General features: G+C 38.5%; 1 protein-coding gene across 1 annotated transcript in view; it reads right to left on the minus strand.

Moving 5' to 3' along the window:
• fmn2a (formin 2a) overlaps positions 1–20,986 on the minus strand; it is a gene marked incomplete at its 5' end in the record, with an annotated part of 37,483 nt that overhangs the window by 13,542 nt on the left and 2,955 nt on the right. The window contains 6 exons of the mRNA XM_084392772.1: positions 3,128–3,189; positions 8,317–8,404; positions 10,894–11,038; positions 11,192–12,036; positions 13,883–13,981; positions 18,945–19,117. Coding sequence (XP_084248898.1) covers positions 3,128–3,189; positions 8,317–8,404; positions 10,894–11,038; positions 11,192–12,036; positions 13,883–13,981; positions 18,945–19,117 — 1,412 coding nt within the window. The remainder of the gene's footprint in view (positions 1–3,127; positions 3,190–8,316; positions 8,405–10,893; positions 11,039–11,191; positions 12,037–13,882; positions 13,982–18,944; positions 19,118–20,986) is intronic.

The following is a 20,986-nucleotide window of genomic DNA, read 5'->3' on the forward strand; positions in this document are numbered from 1 at the left end:
CTCTAGTGGTTAAAAATAAAAGCGCATGTGTCTTGTGGAAGAACATTGTTTTGGTCGTGCTTCGGCTCTGCGTGGATGCACGTGTTAGTGCCACTGGTGTACACATGAATACAGGACATCATATCAGAGCAGATTTTTACAACCAGTGATTCCACGGAGGCTTGCCATTTTTAGCTTCACATTACACACAGCCGGAACTACTTTACGCTCTGTTCGGATGTTACGTGACACGTTGACAAATGACAATTGTGCCATTTCCCACAAAATCCATCCCAACATTATTATAGGTTTATCAAAGTGTAGTTGGGTAAAGTAAATACATGGTTTGGAAGATTCTTTTTTTGTTTTTTTAAATAAAGATATTATTAGATATTTATCAAATTTGATTATAAAATAGATTTAAAAAAAAAAGTTACAGTGAGGAAAATAAGTATTTGCTATTTTTTTTTTATAAGTATTTATATAATAAGTATTTGCTAACACCCTGCTATTTTGCAAGTTCTCCCACTTGGAAATCATGGAGGGGTCTGAAATTGTCATCGTAGGTGCATGTCCACTGTGAGAGACATAATCTAAAAAATAAAATCCAGAAATCACAATATATGATTTTTTAACTATTTATTTGTATGAGACAGCTGCAAATAAGTATTTGAACACCTGTCTATCAGCTAGAATTCTGACCCTCAAAGACCTGTTAGTCTGCCTTTAAAATGTCCACCTCCACTCCATTTATTATCCTAAATTAGATGCACCTGTTTGAGGTCGTTAGCTGCATAAAGACACCTGTCCACCCCATACAATCAGTAAGAATCCAACTACTAACATGGCCTAGACCAAAGAGCTGTCCAAAGACACTGGAGACAAAATTGTACACCTCCACAAGGCTGGAAAGGGCTACGGGGAAATTGCCAAGCAGCTTGGTGAAAAAAGGTCCACTGTTGGAGCAATCATTAGAAAATGGAAGAAGCTAAACATGACTGTCAATCTCCCTCGGACTGGGGCTCCATGCAAGATCTCACCTCGTGGGGTCTCAATGATCCTAAGAAAGGTGAGAAATCAGCCCAGAACTACACGGGAGGAGCTGGTCAATGACCTGAAAAGAGCTGGGACCACCGTTTCCAAGGTTACTGTTGGTAATACACTAAGACGTCATGGTTTGAAATCATGCATGGCACGGAAGGTTCCCCTGCTCATGTCAAGGCCCGTCCTAAGTTTGCCAATGACCATTTGGATGATCCAGAGGAGTCATGGGAGAAAGTCATGTGGTCAGATGAGACCAAAATAGAACTTTTTGGTCATAATTCCACTAAACGTGTTTGGAGGAAGAAGAATGATGAGTACCATCCCAAGAACACCATCCCTACTGTGAAGCATGGGGGTGGTAGCATCATGCTTTGGGGGTGTTTTTCTGCACATGGGACAGGGCGACTGCACTGTATTAAGGAGAGGATGACCGGGGCCATGTATTGCAAGATTTTGGGGAACAACCTCCTTCCCTCAGTTAGAGCATTGAAGATGGGTCGAGGCTGGGTCTTCCAACATGACAATGACCCGAAGCACACAGCCAGGATAACCAAGGAGTGGCTCTGTAAGAAGCATATCAAGGTTCTGGCGTGGCCTAGCCAGTCTCCAGACCTAAACCCAATAGAGAATCTTTGGAGGGAGCTCAAACTCCGTGTTTCTCAGCGACAGCCCAGAAACCTGACTGATCTAGAGAAGATCTGTGTGGAGGAGTGGGCCAAAATCCCTCCTGCAGTGTGTGCAAACCTGGTGAAAAACTACAGGAAACGTTTGACCTCTGTAATTGCAAACAAAGGCTACTGTACCAACTATTAACATTGATTTTCTCAGGTGTTCAAATACTTATTTGCAGCTGTATCATACAAATAAATAGTTAAAAAATCATACATTGTGATTTCTGGATTTTTTTTTTTGTTTTGATTATGTCTCTCACAGTGGACATGCACCTACGATGACAATTTCAGACCCCTCCATGATTTCTAAGTGGGAGAACTTGCAAAATAGCAGGGTGTTCAAATACTTATTTTCCTCACTGTACATAGTATATAGCCTTCTTACAACTAACTTTTTAAAGAGAGTGTAAATAGTACCGTAATCTAATTACACTCTTGAAGATATAATTAGTAGCTAGTAATTAATAACATTTTTAGAGTAACTTAACCAACACTGCAAACTAATCTGCGAATCACGTGTGTGCCGAAATATTAGTAAGATACGTATGATGCAATGACATGTGAATGAAAGCCATATTCCCAAAATGATACACAGAGCAAAACAGCAAGAATAGTGCCAAAATATCATCAGACTTGTGTGAGAAATGTTATGGTGTCATGATGTGTGGCTACGACTCCCGTCGCCCGATCTTTATCTCGTTAGAATGAAGTGCAGCTCACACTCACACACACTCACACACAGAAAACATGTAAAGGACCTCTTGTGTTGACAGCAAGATTTATGACCGTTGCTGCAATACACATGGCGAATCATGGAGTGCAAACTCATCAGCGCCAACACACACTTAAAGAATTAAAGAAAATCAGTATTTGGTAGCAGCCAATCATCTAAGAGCGATTCATGGATCTTCCAAGAAAGAGGTCTGATTTATACCGCCACGTCAAACTGACGTAATTGCAACTGCCAAAAAGTTACATAAGCTGCAATTCTTTTGCTAAATCTTTTTTTTCCTGAACTGTCCTTTTTTTTATTCTTGCGAGGGAAAACCTCATCCTCTCCATTTGTCTTCCTGTTGTCAGTTCCATGTCTGCATGTCTGTCTTTAAACAGTCGTCTTGTTTCCTCTCTCTCTCTTTCCCTCAGACAGTGACACGCACCCTGGCTCCATGGTAAACCTTACTCATTCCAGCGGTGTTTGTGGCCTGCATGTTTGTTTTGGTATTTAACACACATTTCCGCAGCTCTCTTTTGGAGTGGACCGCGTCAAGGCAGAGCTCCAAGATCTCAGGGTATATCCTGTCCAGTTCTGAGAGGTTTAAGAGTTTAATGATATGATAAATGATCACTTATGGAATTCATACTTCATAAGGATCGCCAGGATTCATCACATCTGCTTATCTGGACTGTCACGTCCTGTCATGTTGTGGGCTTACGTTTTCATACAGCGCCTGGAGCGTCTCCAGATCCACCACTGTGCAGTCCATGTTCAAGATGGCTGTCAGAGAGAGAAAGAGAGATGAAAAATGAGAGAATCCATCACTGACTTGACCAATCAAGAATACAGATCTATTCAAATGATTTTTCAGACAGAGGAACACTATGAGGAATACTGATCGACAACTGTCTGGGAATTGAAAAGAATTTATTTTCCAAAGAACTAAAATACCAAAACACTTTTTTTCCTTTTTTCTTTCAGTAATATCAAAATAAAAGTAATTCATATACTTTCAAAAATCCATAACCATAATATGTCCATAAATCAAAACAACAAGTTCCACAATTTATAAACAAACAATTAATTTAATATCTAATATATAAAAACAATATATTAATTTACTTAATATAATTATTTTTATCATTTTATCATTTATTTTTTTATTTTACACTAATACATTTTCTTGAAATAAATGAAGACTTTTATTTAGCAAGGATGGATTAAATTTATGAAAAGTGACAGTGAAGACATTTTTAATGTTACAAAAGATTTCCATTTCAAATAAATGCTGTTCTTTCGAAATGTCTATTTATTAAATAGTCACGGTCTCTACAAAAATATTAAGCAGCACAACGTTGTTTTCAACATTGATAATAATAAATGCTTATTGAGCACCAAAACAGACATTAGAATGATTTCTGAAGGATCATGTCTAAAGACTGGAGGAATGATACTGAAAATTCAGCTTTACCACCACAGGAATAAATTACATTGTAATTATAAAAAAAAAAAAAAAAAGATTTCACTATTGCTGTATTGTGTTTTTACTGTAAGTTTGATTAAATAAATTCAGCCTTAGTAAGCATAAGAGACTTCTTTCATTAGCATTAAAAAATCGTACCAAACCCAAACTATACAGTTCGGCACGGTCGATTATATGATTTAACAACCAAAATGTGTTTACTCAGCATCAAACATTTATTTTCCAGAGTTCTTTTTACATAATAAAAGCATTTGAATCTCTAGCAGGGCTGTTACTGAGCTGGCTTGACTGAACACTTTTTGTCTGTGCTAAATAGAGCTGTTATGGGCTAACTTTTGTGTGTTCAGTCATTTGGGGAATTGAGAAATTGATCATTGGCGCGTTCCAGAAACCACACAAGAAAAAATAACAAAAACATCCATATCTGGCCAATGCTCAGATGTATAAAATGGAGACAGACAGCAAAAGCATTCCTCCTGTTATGGGAGAAAGATATCAAAGAGAACAACTGCAGCCTTAGAAGAGACTGGAAGAGGGAACACATGAAAGAGGGAGAGAGACAAGAAAAGAGAGTGAAAAAAGTATGCTCAATCCATGACTCAGTAATTTAACCTGTCATCAACCTGACAACACCAACTCCCACCAGATCTACACCCCAATCGCCACATACACAAACAACAACAGCGTAATCCCCACACCCCCACAACAAAGTCTCCAAACAAAGAATTTGTCTCTTGAAGTCCAGGGATGTGGTCTGTGCTTCCCAAAACACTGATGCAGTAGTTTAGTGTGGTGGTCTTGATTTAAAATCTGAGGAAGAAATGGTTATGAAAGCTTTCTAAATTTATTAGCTGAAAAAAAAAAAGTGATCAGTTATAAAAGTGTGTTTATAGTTATTATTATTAATAGTTATTATTGAGAGATTATTACAGAGTCACTGAAGAAACAAACAAATCGTACGGAGGGTCAGAACAACTAGCAACTGCCTAGCAACCACCCAGAACACCCTAGCAATGCCCTAGCATCCACCCAGAATACCATAGCAACTGCCTAGCAACACCATAGCAACCACCCAGAACACCCTAGCAACCACCTAGCAACCACCAAGAATACCCTATTTGTATATTTGTGGGCATGACACAAATAACAATACAAATAATACAATTATTATAACTAAAATTATTATTATTATTATAAAACAGAGATTTATGCTAAAGTAAGACGTGTTTAGCATGTGTTTATCAATATTAAATAAGAATTTTTATTGAAATTGTAGTACTTATACTGTTTTATGCTGCAGAACAAGTGAGTGTGAGTCACTGAAAAAAACAAATCATAGGGGGTAAATTAAGACATGCTTAGAATTTGTTTGTTAATACTAATATACATTTAAATATTATACTATTATTATTAAATGTAATATAATTTAATAAATATATTAAATAGCATGCACTGCAGATCAAGTAATCGTCTGGAGGGGGTTGGTGTCACACATAATAATAATATTAATAATAATAATAATATCTTGCCCCATTTACTTTAATTAGGATATAACCAGAACGGCTCCGTGGAAATTGTAGTAGGAGTATCTGTGAAACAATTCTCACATTTCTAAACTATAAACGCAATTATACGTTTTACACCACGATGACTATAATCGCCTGAAATTCGTGCACTTTTACTGTTACACAGCTCATCACTTAGCTGACGTTCTTATACAAATAACACCTATTACATGAGGAATCCCCCTGGAGCAACCTTGGATTAAATGCCTTGTTTAAGTGAACAATGCTAGCTCAGGTTTATACCTCTAGATATGCTACTCTACATTTCTGTTCTTGTTACATATTTCATAAGCCAGACATTTAAAGCAGCTTCTTAGTACTTAACAGGTTTACAAAATTCAGTTCGTGCCAAACGTCCATAATTACTATCTTCCAAACGTCGAGCGAATGCCACCATGTTTGCCATTCTTCAGCTGTACAGACACATACCACCTTCTCTCTCTAAACACCACTAACTATAAAACAGTACAATGTTTGGCTAACAAAGAGAAGAGAAGGATTTTATATAAGGACATGATCATACACATATGTTTCCTTGTTGCTTTCTTTGTGATCGCTGCCATGATTCAGAATGTTTCCACAAAACAATGTCCTGTGACATAGCTTAGAAGACCCAAACAGACGGCACTGCAGAACAAGTGTGTGAGTCACTAAAGAAACATAACAAACAAAAGGTCCGGAGGGGGTCGGCGTCACACGTTGAGGAATCCAATCTCACATACGCATAAACACCGAGCTGACTTGTGAAACTCTGAGACTGTTATGGGTAGAAATCAAAGGCTTGTCACCAAGTGTGTTGGTGCAAGAGCAGCCTGTGTTCTAGTCAGGCATGCAGGAGTGTTTTTCAGCTTGCGAAGGGCTCAAACATGAGATCTTATGAAAACCAGCTGAGGGAAACAAGAAAGTTGACACAAAGGGAGCGATTCAGTGGAAATCCACAGAGGAGTTGCACCAGATTAGGTTTAGGTTCCCTAACAAGTCGTAATCTTGAGAAGAGTTTTTTTTTTTTTTATGTTGTTTGATGGCTGATAATTGAATAATTAAAGAAAAGAGAGACAGACGGGTAACATTTCTACTGACTGTAAAAAATGCCTCATAACTTTGCATGAACCTTTAAACTCTGCAATTAAACCAACTCACGACATTCTTTCCTAGTTCCTCAAAGGGCCTGATCCAGGTCAGTGTGGTGAAGCGTGATGTTGAGGAATGTATTGATTCTGGGTAAATAGCTCCGTCAGAGAAACTGTTTGTTTCTATTTGGTGGTTTACTCTGGCCAAACATACTGGCCTCTGCATTGGGCGGAATTGCAGCGAGACCCAATGAGACTCGACCAGTGCTGAATTGTGGGTACTGAGCTGCATAATAGATGGGGACTGTGCCCATAAATTCTCAAAGAGCCAGTAAAAATTTCTTCAAATACCGCCGGTTTAAAGGATGTGTGCATATGTGTGTGTGTGTAAAATATTAGGTATCCGTTCACATAATGTGATGTGGTTTTTAAAACTGCATCCAGCCTTGCTGATTCATTAAAACGAAGAAAGAAAAATAGAATTTAAAAAAGGGTTGTTGTTACAGTGGATTAGACTGGAGGGAAATTATGCATGGAAAAATTTTACTGAAAGAAAACAGAATTCAGCTCGTCTGCCGCCTGTTAACCAATGAATGACAAAAAAAAAAAAAAAAAAATCACGTTGTTTAGACTATGTTGCTGAAGAATACACTATTTATCCATCCAGGACTAAAAAGTAACCACACATGGGTCCATTTTTGCACCGACTCCAAAATCAAATCAGAATCGACCGTTGAACGTATCCAAACAACAGTGGCGTTCCTGAATAAACCAGTGGATCCGAATGAATGGTTTGAGTAAAGAATTCATTGACTAACTCAAAAAGACTAGTTTCACAGTGTGTGACCATACTGTCATATGGATGTAACCTGTACAAAGATCAACTGAAAAAATATAATTAATATCACTGTCTCTTTGCTTTTCATAGGTAATCTTATTCATTTTAATCCAAAGAAGAAATGCACAGATCATCATCTGGATGAGAAAAGGAACAAAAGATAAGTGTAGACAGTTTGAAGATATATGTGTAAAATAATCAACCTTTTCCTACTTTTACTAATTAATTGTCTTAGTATTTGGCCTTTTTACTTTGTATTCTATTTCAGTAACTCCTTCACCACATAAAAATCCACAATCAAGAGTTATCTGGGCGCTGCGAGACAGGACTGACATTCCCGAACATGTGATGAGAAGAAATTGCATTATTTCCTTTATAGCCCATTCAAGGGGATGAATGAGCAGACAGAGTGATGACAACAATAAGCGAGGTATAAAGAGACGAATTAGAGAGAAAAAGACTCCAGAGACAGATTCGGAAATATCTTAAGCAGAGAAATAGGACATTGAGGGTTTATGCAAAAACAGATTCAAACTGTAACTACAGTAAAAGAACAGAACAGAATGAGAAAGAGGATGCGACTCTAATCATCATGTTCATTAAGATCTACAGTATCAACCTATTCTTGAACCCTAAGACGCAACCAACCCTCTCTCTCTCCAGCTTTCAAACACAATCAGTAACTGTATAAACATCACCGAACAATGCGTCTTAATTGGCTGTGACATCATATTTCCCCCCTTAGAGAGGTCACATGCTGGCAGGAGGCTGAGCACAATCTCAGGAGGTTTAGCCAAAAGCACACACACCTAATATACATATATAAAACTGCTTTTTTCAGAAACATGACAAGTAGTCAACAGCAGAACAAGTGTGCGCACATACTGTACACACACGTAACATTAACAATGGGCATACTAAGTGCAAAGAACACTTCTTTGGGTTGCTCACCATTCTGGATATCTTTCATATCCAAATGAAGACTGGACATTAGAATCCCCACTGCCTGAGAACGTTTGTTATTCAGCAGCTTGACAACCTGAGAGAGACAGAGGGTATTATTTCATTACTGTAGTAAAACATCAGCCACATTATACTATAATACCAAAAATTCCATAAACACAGTATTTCATCTGGCTGCCCTCATAAATTGAATAGCACAGAGAGGTACTTTGGCCTAAAAAGGAAACCAAAAACAAAGCCAAAGTATGAGTATGAGTATTTATGACTGTTTCCTCATATGGCATTATGGAGAGGTCCTGTCTCATTCTTTCATGCATAGCATCCACATATATCAAAAGAACTTTACTTTCTCCCGTTTCTGGCTCTGCCAAAGAACACCACAGTCATTATGCAAATGACAGACCTGTCTGGTCCAATTAAACCGAGTTAGATTTTGACACTTTCAGACGGCCCCTTCAAATCAGGCATTTCTAAACAAGTGGATGCGTGTGGATGCATGGAATACCTCACATACTCTGTATAAATTTTCACTGTTTTTTGAAAGAGAAAACATTCCCTGAGCTCTGCCCTCTGCTAGATCACTGTAGCTTTAGCGTCTTCTGTGCATTAACACGTGTACATTGAGTGCCGTCGTAAACATGTCTTCTTTCATTGCCGTCCGTTAACAACATGTTAATTCTGATTGTTGGAAAGAATTTGGAGCCATGAAAACCTTCTAGTACAGGCCACACTTGAAAGTAAGTGATGGCGGCTCAGTGTGATCATCAGGAAGCCACTGGCTACCATTATCACCACGGGGCTCATGACCACTAAATACAGCCCGACTGCAGAGTGGTGTGCTACGTTAATGATGTGGGAAACACACTCATGCCTGTGATGAGTTGGATCTCAAACCAGACGCTTACCAACCAATGAGAATTGATTCCATACTTTAGCACTGTCTTGGAGGGAACCGGGGATGTCGCTGTATGAGGGAGGATGGAGGTTCGGCGGTCGTACAGTAACTACCAGCTAAAGAACTAGATAACTCCTGCCAAAGTAATGGGCCGTAAAATGAATATGATTCATAAAATTAACATGATAATGTGGGCTCAAATGGAGCTCCGGGCATCTGTTTTTAATTGATATATCTAATTCATGTGAAAGGTGGGCATTTGATTAGATTAGCACTGTAATTTTGACTGATATGAGCAAACTGTAACCATAGGCCTAAAGCAACTCTACTGTGAACAATGCTACACACACCCACTCTCTCTTTCTCTTACACACACACACACATATAAAGTGTGGCATGACCACACTAGGCTGACTGGAGTCGCTGGGTTGGCTGGTGGTTTGAGGGTTGTGGGTTTTAACTCAATACAGACCCCCCCCCCCCCCCCCCCCCCCTCCCATTCCTCAGATCCTTACAGACCACAGAGAGAGAGCGAGAGAGAGAGATAGAGAGAGAGAGGGAGAGAGAGCAAGAGAGAGGAGAGAGGGAGAGGGAGAGAGAGAAAGAGCAAACAGAACACTTTCAAAAGTCTTATGAATTTCTCAATATTTACATGGTTAAACATCCAGTTTGTCATTTATCCTATTTGTAGGCAATACCACTGAGTATTCTCAAAACGTGTTCATAAAAACCTTGTTTACCCACATTTATATAAAAAAGTGGTGGTACCATGGCACAAAGATGATATTGGATGGCAATACCAATGATTTTGGAATGATTACCTTATTCATATACCACAGTATTTTAGTGGCACTACAGGATACTTCAAAGAAAAACCATTCTAGTGCCATAGTACATGTACAAAAACATGCACAAACGTACTACCTTGGTATTCTTGAAAGTACCATGTAGTACTATGTACTGTAAACACCATGGTACATGAATTTCAGCACCATGGTATATTTCAAGTATGACAGTACTACCATTTGTTACAATTACTATACCATGGTAGCGCCACATTCCTCTTTATTAAGGATGGTATATATATTTGGAAATTATCTTCATGATAACAACACTAAATATCTGTGCTTAATTCATAGTTGACGAACACAGCTGCAGGACAATTAAATAAAATAGTTTTTTTTTTTTTTTGTGATGCAGTTAGTAATGAGCTTGTTGTGGAGCTGTGTGTTGTTATCAGAAATCTGTTCGACTCCAGACGAAGGACCCACAAAACTCTCACCAATGACTAATTTTCACACCACTACCAGAGCGGAAGAGAGAGAGAGAGAGATTAGCTTCAGATGTGGTAGATGCCTGGATCGTTTCTGATGGTAAACAGACTTATCAAAGAGTCTCACAGTCACACTTTGGTTGATGGAACATTAAGTAGAGCTTATAACATTTACTGAACGTCTGTAAGGCTCTGATTCACAAGCTGTGCGTGTGAAATCACTGTTAATGGTTTTGTGTGTGGTGAGGTGTGGGCAGAGCTATCTTCAGGGGCAGACAACCGGGAATGTTGTCCCGGGATCTGAGACGAAGTGGGCATACTAAGGTCCACTAGGGTATGGCCTATTTGTTGGGCTCCAGTGATTTCAATCAGTGTGGGTGTAGAAAAGTCTTCTTACCTGTTTGGCCTTTGATTTAGTTATGGTATCTGAGATAGGTTTCTTCTTTTCCTTAACTGCGCTTTTGGAAAACTTCTCCACAAATTCGTCAAAGTTTACGGATGGCTCTTGAACCTTCTCCCACACCAGAGCACTTTTGGTATCCCTATGTGCAAGGAAAAAAAAAAAAAAATCAGTTTGTCTTATTGAATGTGTGATCATAATTAAACCTTGGCTGAATGTAAATAAGGTGAAACACAAACATTCAAAATACATATTGCAAATTCGTGTAGCATCAGTCAATGAGGCATAAGTTTACTTTTTGGCATGTAGCTGAATCCGGGTCCAGTAGAGTGGTTTCATGGGTCTTGGAGGCTCGATGACAGCTTTCAGGGGGGCGGACTCCTGAGCCATGCTGGGCGGCACAAACCCCATGAAGGGTGGAGGGGGACCAAAGGGTGGTGGGGGCCCAAAACCAGGTGGAGGAGGGGGAGGTGGAGGTCCACAGCCAGGAGGTGGAGGGGGAGGGGGTGGAGCCATGCCTGGGAGGGGAGGAGGGGGTGGAGCCATGCCCACAAGTGGAGATAGTGGAACAATACCAGGAAGTGGAGGTGGTGGAGGGGGCGGAGCCATTCCTGGGAGTCGAGGTGGAGGGGGTGGAGACATACCTGGGAGTGGAGGAGGGGGCGGAACCATACCAACAAGTGGAGGCGGAGGAGGGGGTGGAACAATACCTGGGAGTGGAGGTGGAGGGGGTGGAGGAATTGATGTCGATACACCTGAAACAACAGGAAGTAGGGGTGGTTTTCTTTGGCAGCTGCAGGAATAGGGCAGTCCAATTGGTGAAGTGGCGCTGTCACTTAATTTGGGAGTCTGTGATTGGTCTGAAAAAGGCACTGGAATTTTAAAGGCTTCCTCGACAGGTGAGGTCTGAATGGCTTTCACGTGGCGCAGAACTCCTTGTCCATTTACTTTAGACTGTTTGATGGTTTGATTATCACCCACTTCTTGATCCCTTGTTCCAAGCTTTGCGCCATCCAATTCATTGTTGTCTTTTTCCATATCTGATATTTTCGTAAGTAATTCTTCAATTGTTCGCTCTAGCTCCTGAATGGAAACGGAAGTCCCTTCTGGAACAATCCCAGATTGCCCCGTGGATCCATCCTGTGGAGAGCAGGATACAGAAAAAAGAGACTTCACATCTTTAAAAAGAAACAGCAGCATGGAATGAAAAACACAGACACCTCCTGTCACATGCAATCGTACAAGCATGAGTTAGTGCCTTGTTTTAGCGGATGTTAGTTTCTCCTCCGAGACTACGTCTTTTGAGGAATGGTATGAGTGAGTGTGTGTTTGTAAGTAAGGGGCCGTGTTTCTTAATAGCAAAGACCAGGCACGCATGTGGCATCCCACAAGTCAATAAAAGCACTTTGGCTGATCATGGAAAACGTAGCGGTGCTTCCTGGACCCAGGGAAATGAATGAACAACCACAGCCAGCGTGTAAAAATCGGCACACAACACACAAGGGATGCACTTGGCGAACACACAAACATGGTGATAAACACACACAACATACAGAGACACACATACAATCTGGCAGCGAGGGTCAAGGAAGTCCAACAAGTCTAGACTCCAGAAGTCGTCTCTGAGGACTCCTAAAAGGCGAGCCGCAGAGTCTCTGGGAATGAGGAGGGAAGGGTTTGTGCCTTTCTTTTACACAGCTTCAAACGGCTTCAAAGAGTTTGTGTGGGTCTGTGTGAAGGATTGGGGGGGGGGGGGGGGGGGGGGGCGGAGAACATATCACACACATGGAGTCTGGTTACATGTTGGGCCCTGTCAGACTGACATGGGTTTGGGGAGACGCTTTCATTCACAAAACCCTTTTCCACAGCCAAGGAGCTTTGGTCAATTTTGGCTCCAGACCTTCAAGCCCCTTAGGAATTCTAGAGTCATTAGTAGTCAGAGAAGTTCCTTCGTGTGATTTGATATGGTCACGTGTACCAGGGCATTATATACATTATATTAAGTATTACAAGTATTGATGTAATTAAAAAAGACATATTCCCCCAAAAGATCTGCATTTCGAATCACATTCAGGAATATTCCTACAAGAAACATGAGGAATAAACTGTAATATAAGGTGTTGCGTGTGTGTGCTTTGAACATTGGAATGCAAGTGGTCATTTATCATTTCAAAAATCAAACATGGTGGATCTTAAAACGCAATGGGAGGCACTGCGCCTGCTGGACAGATGTTTAGATCAGGATAAGATGCTGTTAGGATGCTGTTTACAGAAGGTCTCTAGCAACGTTAAAGACACGTATGGCTAGTGAATACATTATGAGTAACATGAGGGTGTCGAACCTGTTGGGGAAATATTTTAAACTATTTGAGAGTTTGCACACATTAACATACACGGACAATAGACAAAAGCAAATGTGTGTTTGATTACACATAGCTCTTGCAAAAATGTACTATGGTACAGTAATGGAATTTAATACCAAGGTACGTTGATACTTATCATGTCACTGAATAATTACCATATTAATACATGATTTCACATGATACTCAAAGGCACTTCAAATAATACAAATATATTTGATCATATTACATGTCCAAAAAACATGGTATTACCACGGAACCAAGTTAAAAAACATCATAGTACCACCAAAATGTCCAAAGTTTTTTGTTACCCTTATAAAAAGTACTGGGGTGGTGTTTTATGTACCATATGTACCATGTAAGAGTAGCAGCATGATATTAACTTTGGACATGGCACCATGGTCAACTATATATTTTTTGATGTAAGATAGCAATACCATGGCTTTCTTTGAAGTATTTTAGCGAAGTATTGTACCGAAAATATTATATCCTAGAATTTGAATATGGTAATCATTACACATTACATATTAATGTGTGTTTATCAAATACATTAATAATAATGGGAATAATGACCGCACAATCCTTATTTTGGGCATACAAAACCATATTGGAAGACACACTCGCACCTGTACAGAAGTGGGGGTCGGAGGCCACATTGTTTGGAGCCGCCCAGGTGTTCTGATCTCATTCTGTCCCACTGGAGCCCAGGTATACAGCTGCTCATTCTGTAAGTGTGCAAACGAATGAGAGAGCTGGCGTTAAAAGAGCTGATTATGGCAAGAAATGTTTTAAACGGCATACAGGAATCTAAAAATAGCCTTCTGTTCCTGGGACTGCTTTCCTGATTAGACAGCAAGAAAAAGGTATGATTATGTGGCAGTACTGTGTGAAGGGCGACCTCTGCTGGAAAACTGAATGAAAAGATAAACACCACTGACCAGAGCAGAAAAAATACATGGCATTTGTCTGGCTGACACTGCCAGCATGTTCACACATACAAATTGAAAGGCTGTTCAAGGCTGTCCATTCACATCAGTGGGGGGTTGCGCAAGCATGCAGTGAACATGTCATTCGATCAAGACGTGCCGCAGAGTTGCACTGCATGATTACACCATTTAAAGGTAAACCTTACAAGCTGGGTATAAGTATTAGAGGCTTGACTGTTTTATAAAACGCATTTTACTGGTTAATACATTTATTGGCATGCATGTGTGTTTATACAGTGGTCCCAAATCAGAAAGTGTCCATACATAAATAGTGCATTATACATAAAATAAAATAAAAAAGATAATTCTTAATTTTAAACAATATATCTAAATTGTAAAAAAAAAAAAAAAATTGGTATGCTATTTCTCTAAGGAAATATAATGGATGGATGGATGGAGAGACAGAGATAGATAGATAGATAGATAGATAGATAGATAGATAGATAGATAGATAGATAGATAGATAGATAGATAGATAGATAGATAGATAGATAGATAGATAGATAGATAGATAGATAGATATAAAAAGTCCACATTAACTGCCTGAGAAATGTCTTTTATTTAATTAAATCACTAACAAAATGAATCTTTGCAATGCAGTGGTGGCACAGAAGGTGCATCTGAATTTGTATAATTACAACTGCATAAATAATGTTGATATTAATGTAAAAAAAAAAATGTTTGAATATACAAATATGATGGAAAAATAAAATGCTACTTTTAAATATGAAACTAAAACAGGCAGTAGATGGCAGCAAATCACTTAATGAGTGAGTCACAGAATAATTTAGTCAACCGATTCGTTCAAAGAAGTGGATTCATTCAGTAATGAAACACCGCTGTATGTTGCTCAGAAACGCACAACAGCTCTGCTATGGATTTGTCTGGAACTATTTTCATAGCTGAAGAAAAGAGAAAAAAAATGTAAAATATAAATTGCCTAATATTAACTTCTTTGTTATTGAACATTTGTATAAAATTGTATAAAAACCGCTCGCTTGCTCTTGTGATATTTCTTAATTATAGCATATGTTATAATATAAAAAACAAGATCTCATACAATTACTTTTTTGCAATCATATCTTGAATTTTTTGGGGCATTTTTATTAATTTTGGTGAAATCTTTGACACAAACAAAATAAATCGAATTAGAAATAAGTTATTGATTGCGTTTTAAACAAGAAGTTTTACTTCCAGGAACATTAATTATTAAGTTAACAAATAAATCAGACAATGCACCAGAAATTTAGTGATATCTCTGCAGTTGTGGTCTTGACTGGTCTTGAATGAGACAAGTCCAATACCGGTCTGGAATACTACAACACTACCTGATACACAAACATCAAGCTTAGCGTCAGTTCTGGCAGGTCACGTTAGTCAAGCTCGCATCAGCTGATCCATGTCTACCTATAGGAATACGACGCCTATCACTGTATAGCTCCTTCAGTGTTATCAGCAGCTATCGTGTTTCTCAGGAGCAAATTACCCTCCTCCATCCCCAGCTCCTCCTCTCGTCAGTCAGGATTTGGCATTCTGATTCCCATTGAATCAGACTAAAATTCTCTAATTATGTCGTGCATTAAAATTAATTAATGCAATCCATTCATGTTGGTTCTGTTCTGTTTACCCTAAGGGGGGTTATTGCTGCTCTCCCTGCTCTTATCCATGCTAGACTGCATGTATGCACAGGGAGTTCTTGCCCAGAACAGAACCATACCGCCAATCCAAACTGTATGCTAACTGTCAATCATATTTGACAATAGTGGTCCTGACAGAAATGGCTGTTGGCTATAGAAACATGCATCTATTACATCATACCTGTGAATTTATTGATGAAATCTGTCAAGGCTATATACAACAGTCAGACGGTCATTAAAGTGAATAGTGGCATTAATGCTGTCCTTTTGAAATCACAGCAAGTGAAATCACAGTATTAAGTCATGCTCTGCCATCTACCAGCACAACAGGGTTATTGTTAGGTTATTTCAGTCACTGTGCAGCAGTGTGTGTTAAAGGGACAGTTCACCCAAAAAGGAAGATTCTGTCTAAATGTCCAAGCAGTTTTTTTTTTTTCTTTTTTTTTTTCTCATGCACTGAAACACAAAATTTAAATTAATCCTAGATTTCAGACTGTTCCTCACACAAAGCTACTGTATGGCTTCAAATTACATGAAATAAAGTGCACAAGTTTTATAGCCTATTTTAATTATAATAGATATAAATATCTTTTGTCCTTTTTTAAGCTTGACAGCCCCTGGTCACCATCAGCTTTCATTATATTACAGAAAACAGCATGAACATTTTGCAAACATTCAGTTTTTGTGTTCCACAGAAGAAATAAAGGCATATGAATTTGGAACATCATGCAAATAGTGCACAGATTTTCAGTTGTCAACTTCTCAGATCAAGAACCAGCTCTAAACAAATCAGTTTCAGCTGGAGTTCAACTGCGATCCACTCGGATGGAGTGTTTGTACAGTATCTCACCATATTGGAAAGGTGTACAACAGGCCAGAACGAAACAGAACAGAAAATATTGAAATGGGTTCCATTACATGGAAAAGGAGAATTTAAAACACGATGACTGCCGATTGGACAAGGGTCAAGAGAAACACTTGTCTGAACAGATTCAGAGAAATAACATTGCTCTGGGATAAGTATAATACAATAAAAAGTGGTGATTAAATTAATTACCAGAGGAGTGTGTTTAAGTGTTTAAGAGTCTTTGGAACGATACTTTGGAACAGAAACATATTTTTACTTAATTCAAATTTGGTAAATGATGCATAATGAGAATTGAATGTTTCATTAGTAGATGATTATTAATACAAAACCTCCTCATTTACATTCTCATTTACACAATAAAATGAAAAGGTCTAATTTCCACTGCCCTTAAGAAACATTAAGGTTTATTTGGCTGCCAGCCTGAGTAGGCTGAATAGCTTGAGCCAAACACTGAAGCCTATGATATTGTTTTTGCTCAAAAACTTACTGTAACTAAAGCGATTCCACTGCATTTAGATAGGTGAAAGCTAAATATTGAGGAATATAGGTATAAAAATACACAAATAGGCAGCTGGATAGATGGTAAATGGATAATGAATATGTTTGCTATATAGAGAGATGAATACAAAGATAGAGCAGCAACAGAGGGCATGTGACTCATCTTATGTAACCTGGTCAGATGGTTTATGCATGCAGATGTGTCTATTTAAGTGTGCAAAAGCACCGGATGCACATTTTTACGCATATTTGTGAAAGAGTGTCGTACACATCTATAAATATACACTCACAACATGAATGTGTGTTCATACTGCTAAAGCGGGTTAGGAGGTGTTTATATGTGTGTGGTGAAATAGAAAGGGGGAAGGGCAAGTCGGAGAAGCGGTGTTAAATGTTCATCTGTTCAGACACAAATCTGCTTTGACTGGCGGAGCAAAAGAGTAAAGAGAGAGATTCGTTCTATTCAGGTCACATGGGGTGGCCGAGCAAAGAAACATGACAACATTGCTGCAATGTTCTAGCATATTACTCTCACATACAGTACTGTATTACAGCATTCAACTGAGAATCTCAACATGCCATGATAATAAATACATAATGAGCCTCTCTTCCTCTGTCTCAAACAATGGCACAAAGTTACCCTACTCATCTCACATCTGTTCAGGCAGAATCAACTCTGTGGGTTGTTCAACAAAGTGATATAAGATGTGTGAAATCTGGCACATTTTTAGTAACACTCATCAACAGCTTTTCTGCTTCTTACTAATGCAATTCAGTACTGAGCTCACAGACAAAACCTGCGCTGAACGATGTATGGATTCTGTTTTGAACATTGTGTTAATATATTTAGTCAAAATCATCATTAAAATCAGGGTAGTTCACCCAAAAATTTTAATTGTGTCATCATTTACTCACCCATCACGTATGAATTTCTTTCTTCTGCTGAACACAAAAGAAGATATTTTACAGAATACTGGCAACTAGACAGTTGACAGTAGCCATTGACTTCTATAGTATTTTTTTTCCTACTATTGAAGTCAACATGTTACCAACATTCTTCAAAATATCTTTCTTTTGTTCAACAGAAGAAAGAAACTCATACAGGTTTGGAACTACATAAGGGTGAGTAAATGATGACAGAATTTTCATTTTGGGGTGAACTATCCCTTTCATTTAAATATGGCATAATCAAAATGTTCTAATTTATTTTTTAAACCTAAACTTAAACCAATGTAACATAATTTTTCATAACAAGTCAACATGAACAAGTGGACAACACATTGGCCTGAAAAGACATCTGGTACACTGTGAAAAAAGGTGATTTGGAATAAATTATACATTAAATATCACTTCAAGTGGGTCAAATGGACCTGTGTGAATTCATTTCAGTCCATGCCTCACTTGCACTACTGGCAGCAAGAAAAATGCACAAGACTCTCCACCACTTTCTACATATGCATTTAAGCCATTTCAGCGCTTGAAAACCTGTATTTAAATGTGGTTTATGTTTCATAATAGAAATATTAAGGCATGTATGTATAGAGATCCCACAACTGATGTCATTGCAGGCAAATAATACATGTCAGAATGTCAGATGCTTTAATCAAAAACAATAATAAGGATGTTTTTGTGAAATTTGTATGATAAAATGTGGAAGAATGTCCTTATAAAGCAAGAGAAAAGAATTGGATGGCCATACATTGAAATTGGGCTTATCTGTGACATCACTTCCTGTCGGCAGTTCCCTGATGCAGTCACTAAAGGGCTGTAGAATCCCCAAAGCCAGAATACGGGAACAGAATCTCTCAGCATCCTGTGTGTCATCTTCAGAACAACCCCACTGTACCAAACACCTCTCCAACAGAGAACGACCTGTAAAAGAGTGAAATAGAGAAGATTCATATTGAAAGTAATATAGAAGGTGCACTCTAAAAACTGCTGGGTTGTGTTAACCCAATTTTGGGTCAAATATGGACTAACCCAACGTTGGGTTAAAAAATGCACTTTAAAAATGGACAAATTGCATTTTGGACAAAATCAAAAATGGACAAAAATGCAATTTAAAAATGGACAAATTGCATTGGTTACATTAAAAATGTAAACCAACGGCTGGGTTTTTCCATTTTTAAATTGAATTTTCAACCCAACGTTGGGTTAGTCCATATTTGACCCAACATTGAGTTAACACAACCCAGCATTTTTTAGAGTGTGAAAATACTGCATTTGTGTGTAACTGTTAAAGGTGCTCTAAGCGATGTCACACGTTTTTTTAGGCCGAAATCCGGCCGGAGGGGACGGGATGAGGAGGAGGGAGGGTCGAGCTAGTCTCCGTTTTGTTTGACAATACTTCGAACGTCAACAAGAAGTGACGTCACCCAACATCGCTTAGTGCACCTTTAAGTTCTTCTGTTATACTGTAGACTGCTCATTGAATCAAATTTTTTTACCCCACTGACCCTGACTAGAGTGTTTGGGGACTGACGCTTTAAGTCAGACAAACAAATAAAGCAGAAATTGTGCCATTTTATTTGGTGAACTGAAGCATGTGTTTGTGTGTGTGCATGTTCCTAAAAGGAATATTTATCCACTCCAAGCACAAAACTACACGTGAACTTCCTCTCTCTAATATATCAGGTGGACACAAACTCAATAGCTCATCCTGTAGTCTCATATCACACCCTGGTAGAGAGGCTGATTTTGTGCAACATCAATAAGCAGCAAAAAAAAAAAAAAAAAAAAGGTGTGTGTGTGTTGGGGGGTGTTTTTTTTTAGATAATCATCATGTATCGTCTATTGAGCAAATAACAAAAGACTGTGGATGAACTAAATTCTGATGTCATGGCTCGGCTGTCTCATCTATAAACAAAGTTAGCAGCCTGAAAATGCTTTAAAAGAATAACAAAAATGTTATCAAGCAAATTATTTGAAGTAGGTTCAAATCTTCACGTTTTGTTTGAGGCAGTCAGCAGCAAGTGTTGAGCGCACTATATAAAAAAAGCATGCAAGACTATCGTTATGAAAATAAATATATGAGTCTGTTTAAAAATGAATTTATGTATACTGTAGCATTTAGTGAATATGTCAACATTTTAATGAGAATACAAATTTTCAAATCAGATTATGAAACATATTTACTCTTGTAAACAGCAGGTTCAGCATAATATTCAGATTGTGCACAATGCTTTATTGTGCACAATCGTGCTTTTGAGTTTCAAAGGCATGTAGCCTTTGGCACAGTTAGCATTTGATGCTTCAATATCTTCAAGGCTTTGTAAACACATTCAGATATGGATGCTAGCTTTGTATCTAGACAGGAAGTTAACAGGTGAAAAAATGAAAAATGCCCCCTTTGAAGTGTTCATATCTCACCTTTTTAAAAAATCTTTTTCTATTCCTTTGTATCTGATCTGTCCTGGTGTAACCTTCATGAATAGTTTGTCAAGAGCATTCTCTATGCCTAAACCACTTAAAAACAGTGTGCGTGTGCTTTCGTACAAGTGTGTATTTGAGTAACTTCCTGTGGCACTCTGATTCAATGAGGCAGAAGCCAGTGCTTTCCTAGCCAGCAGCTAATGTGTGTCTGTGTGTGTTTCTGTGGGATTGTGTGTGTGTAGCATACATATTTAAGAGCCATGTTTTATGTTTTTTGACTGCTCACTGAGCATTGAGGGGAATGAACCAGAATAAAGAACAGAAAAAGAAAAAGAGATTTACATCATGCCCAGGCAACTGTTATATTGT

The sequence above is a fragment of the Rutilus rutilus genome (assembly GCF_951802725.1).
Source record: "Rutilus rutilus genome assembly, chromosome: 21".
Classification (NCBI taxonomy): domain Eukaryota; kingdom Metazoa; phylum Chordata; class Actinopteri; order Cypriniformes; family Leuciscidae; genus Rutilus; species Rutilus rutilus.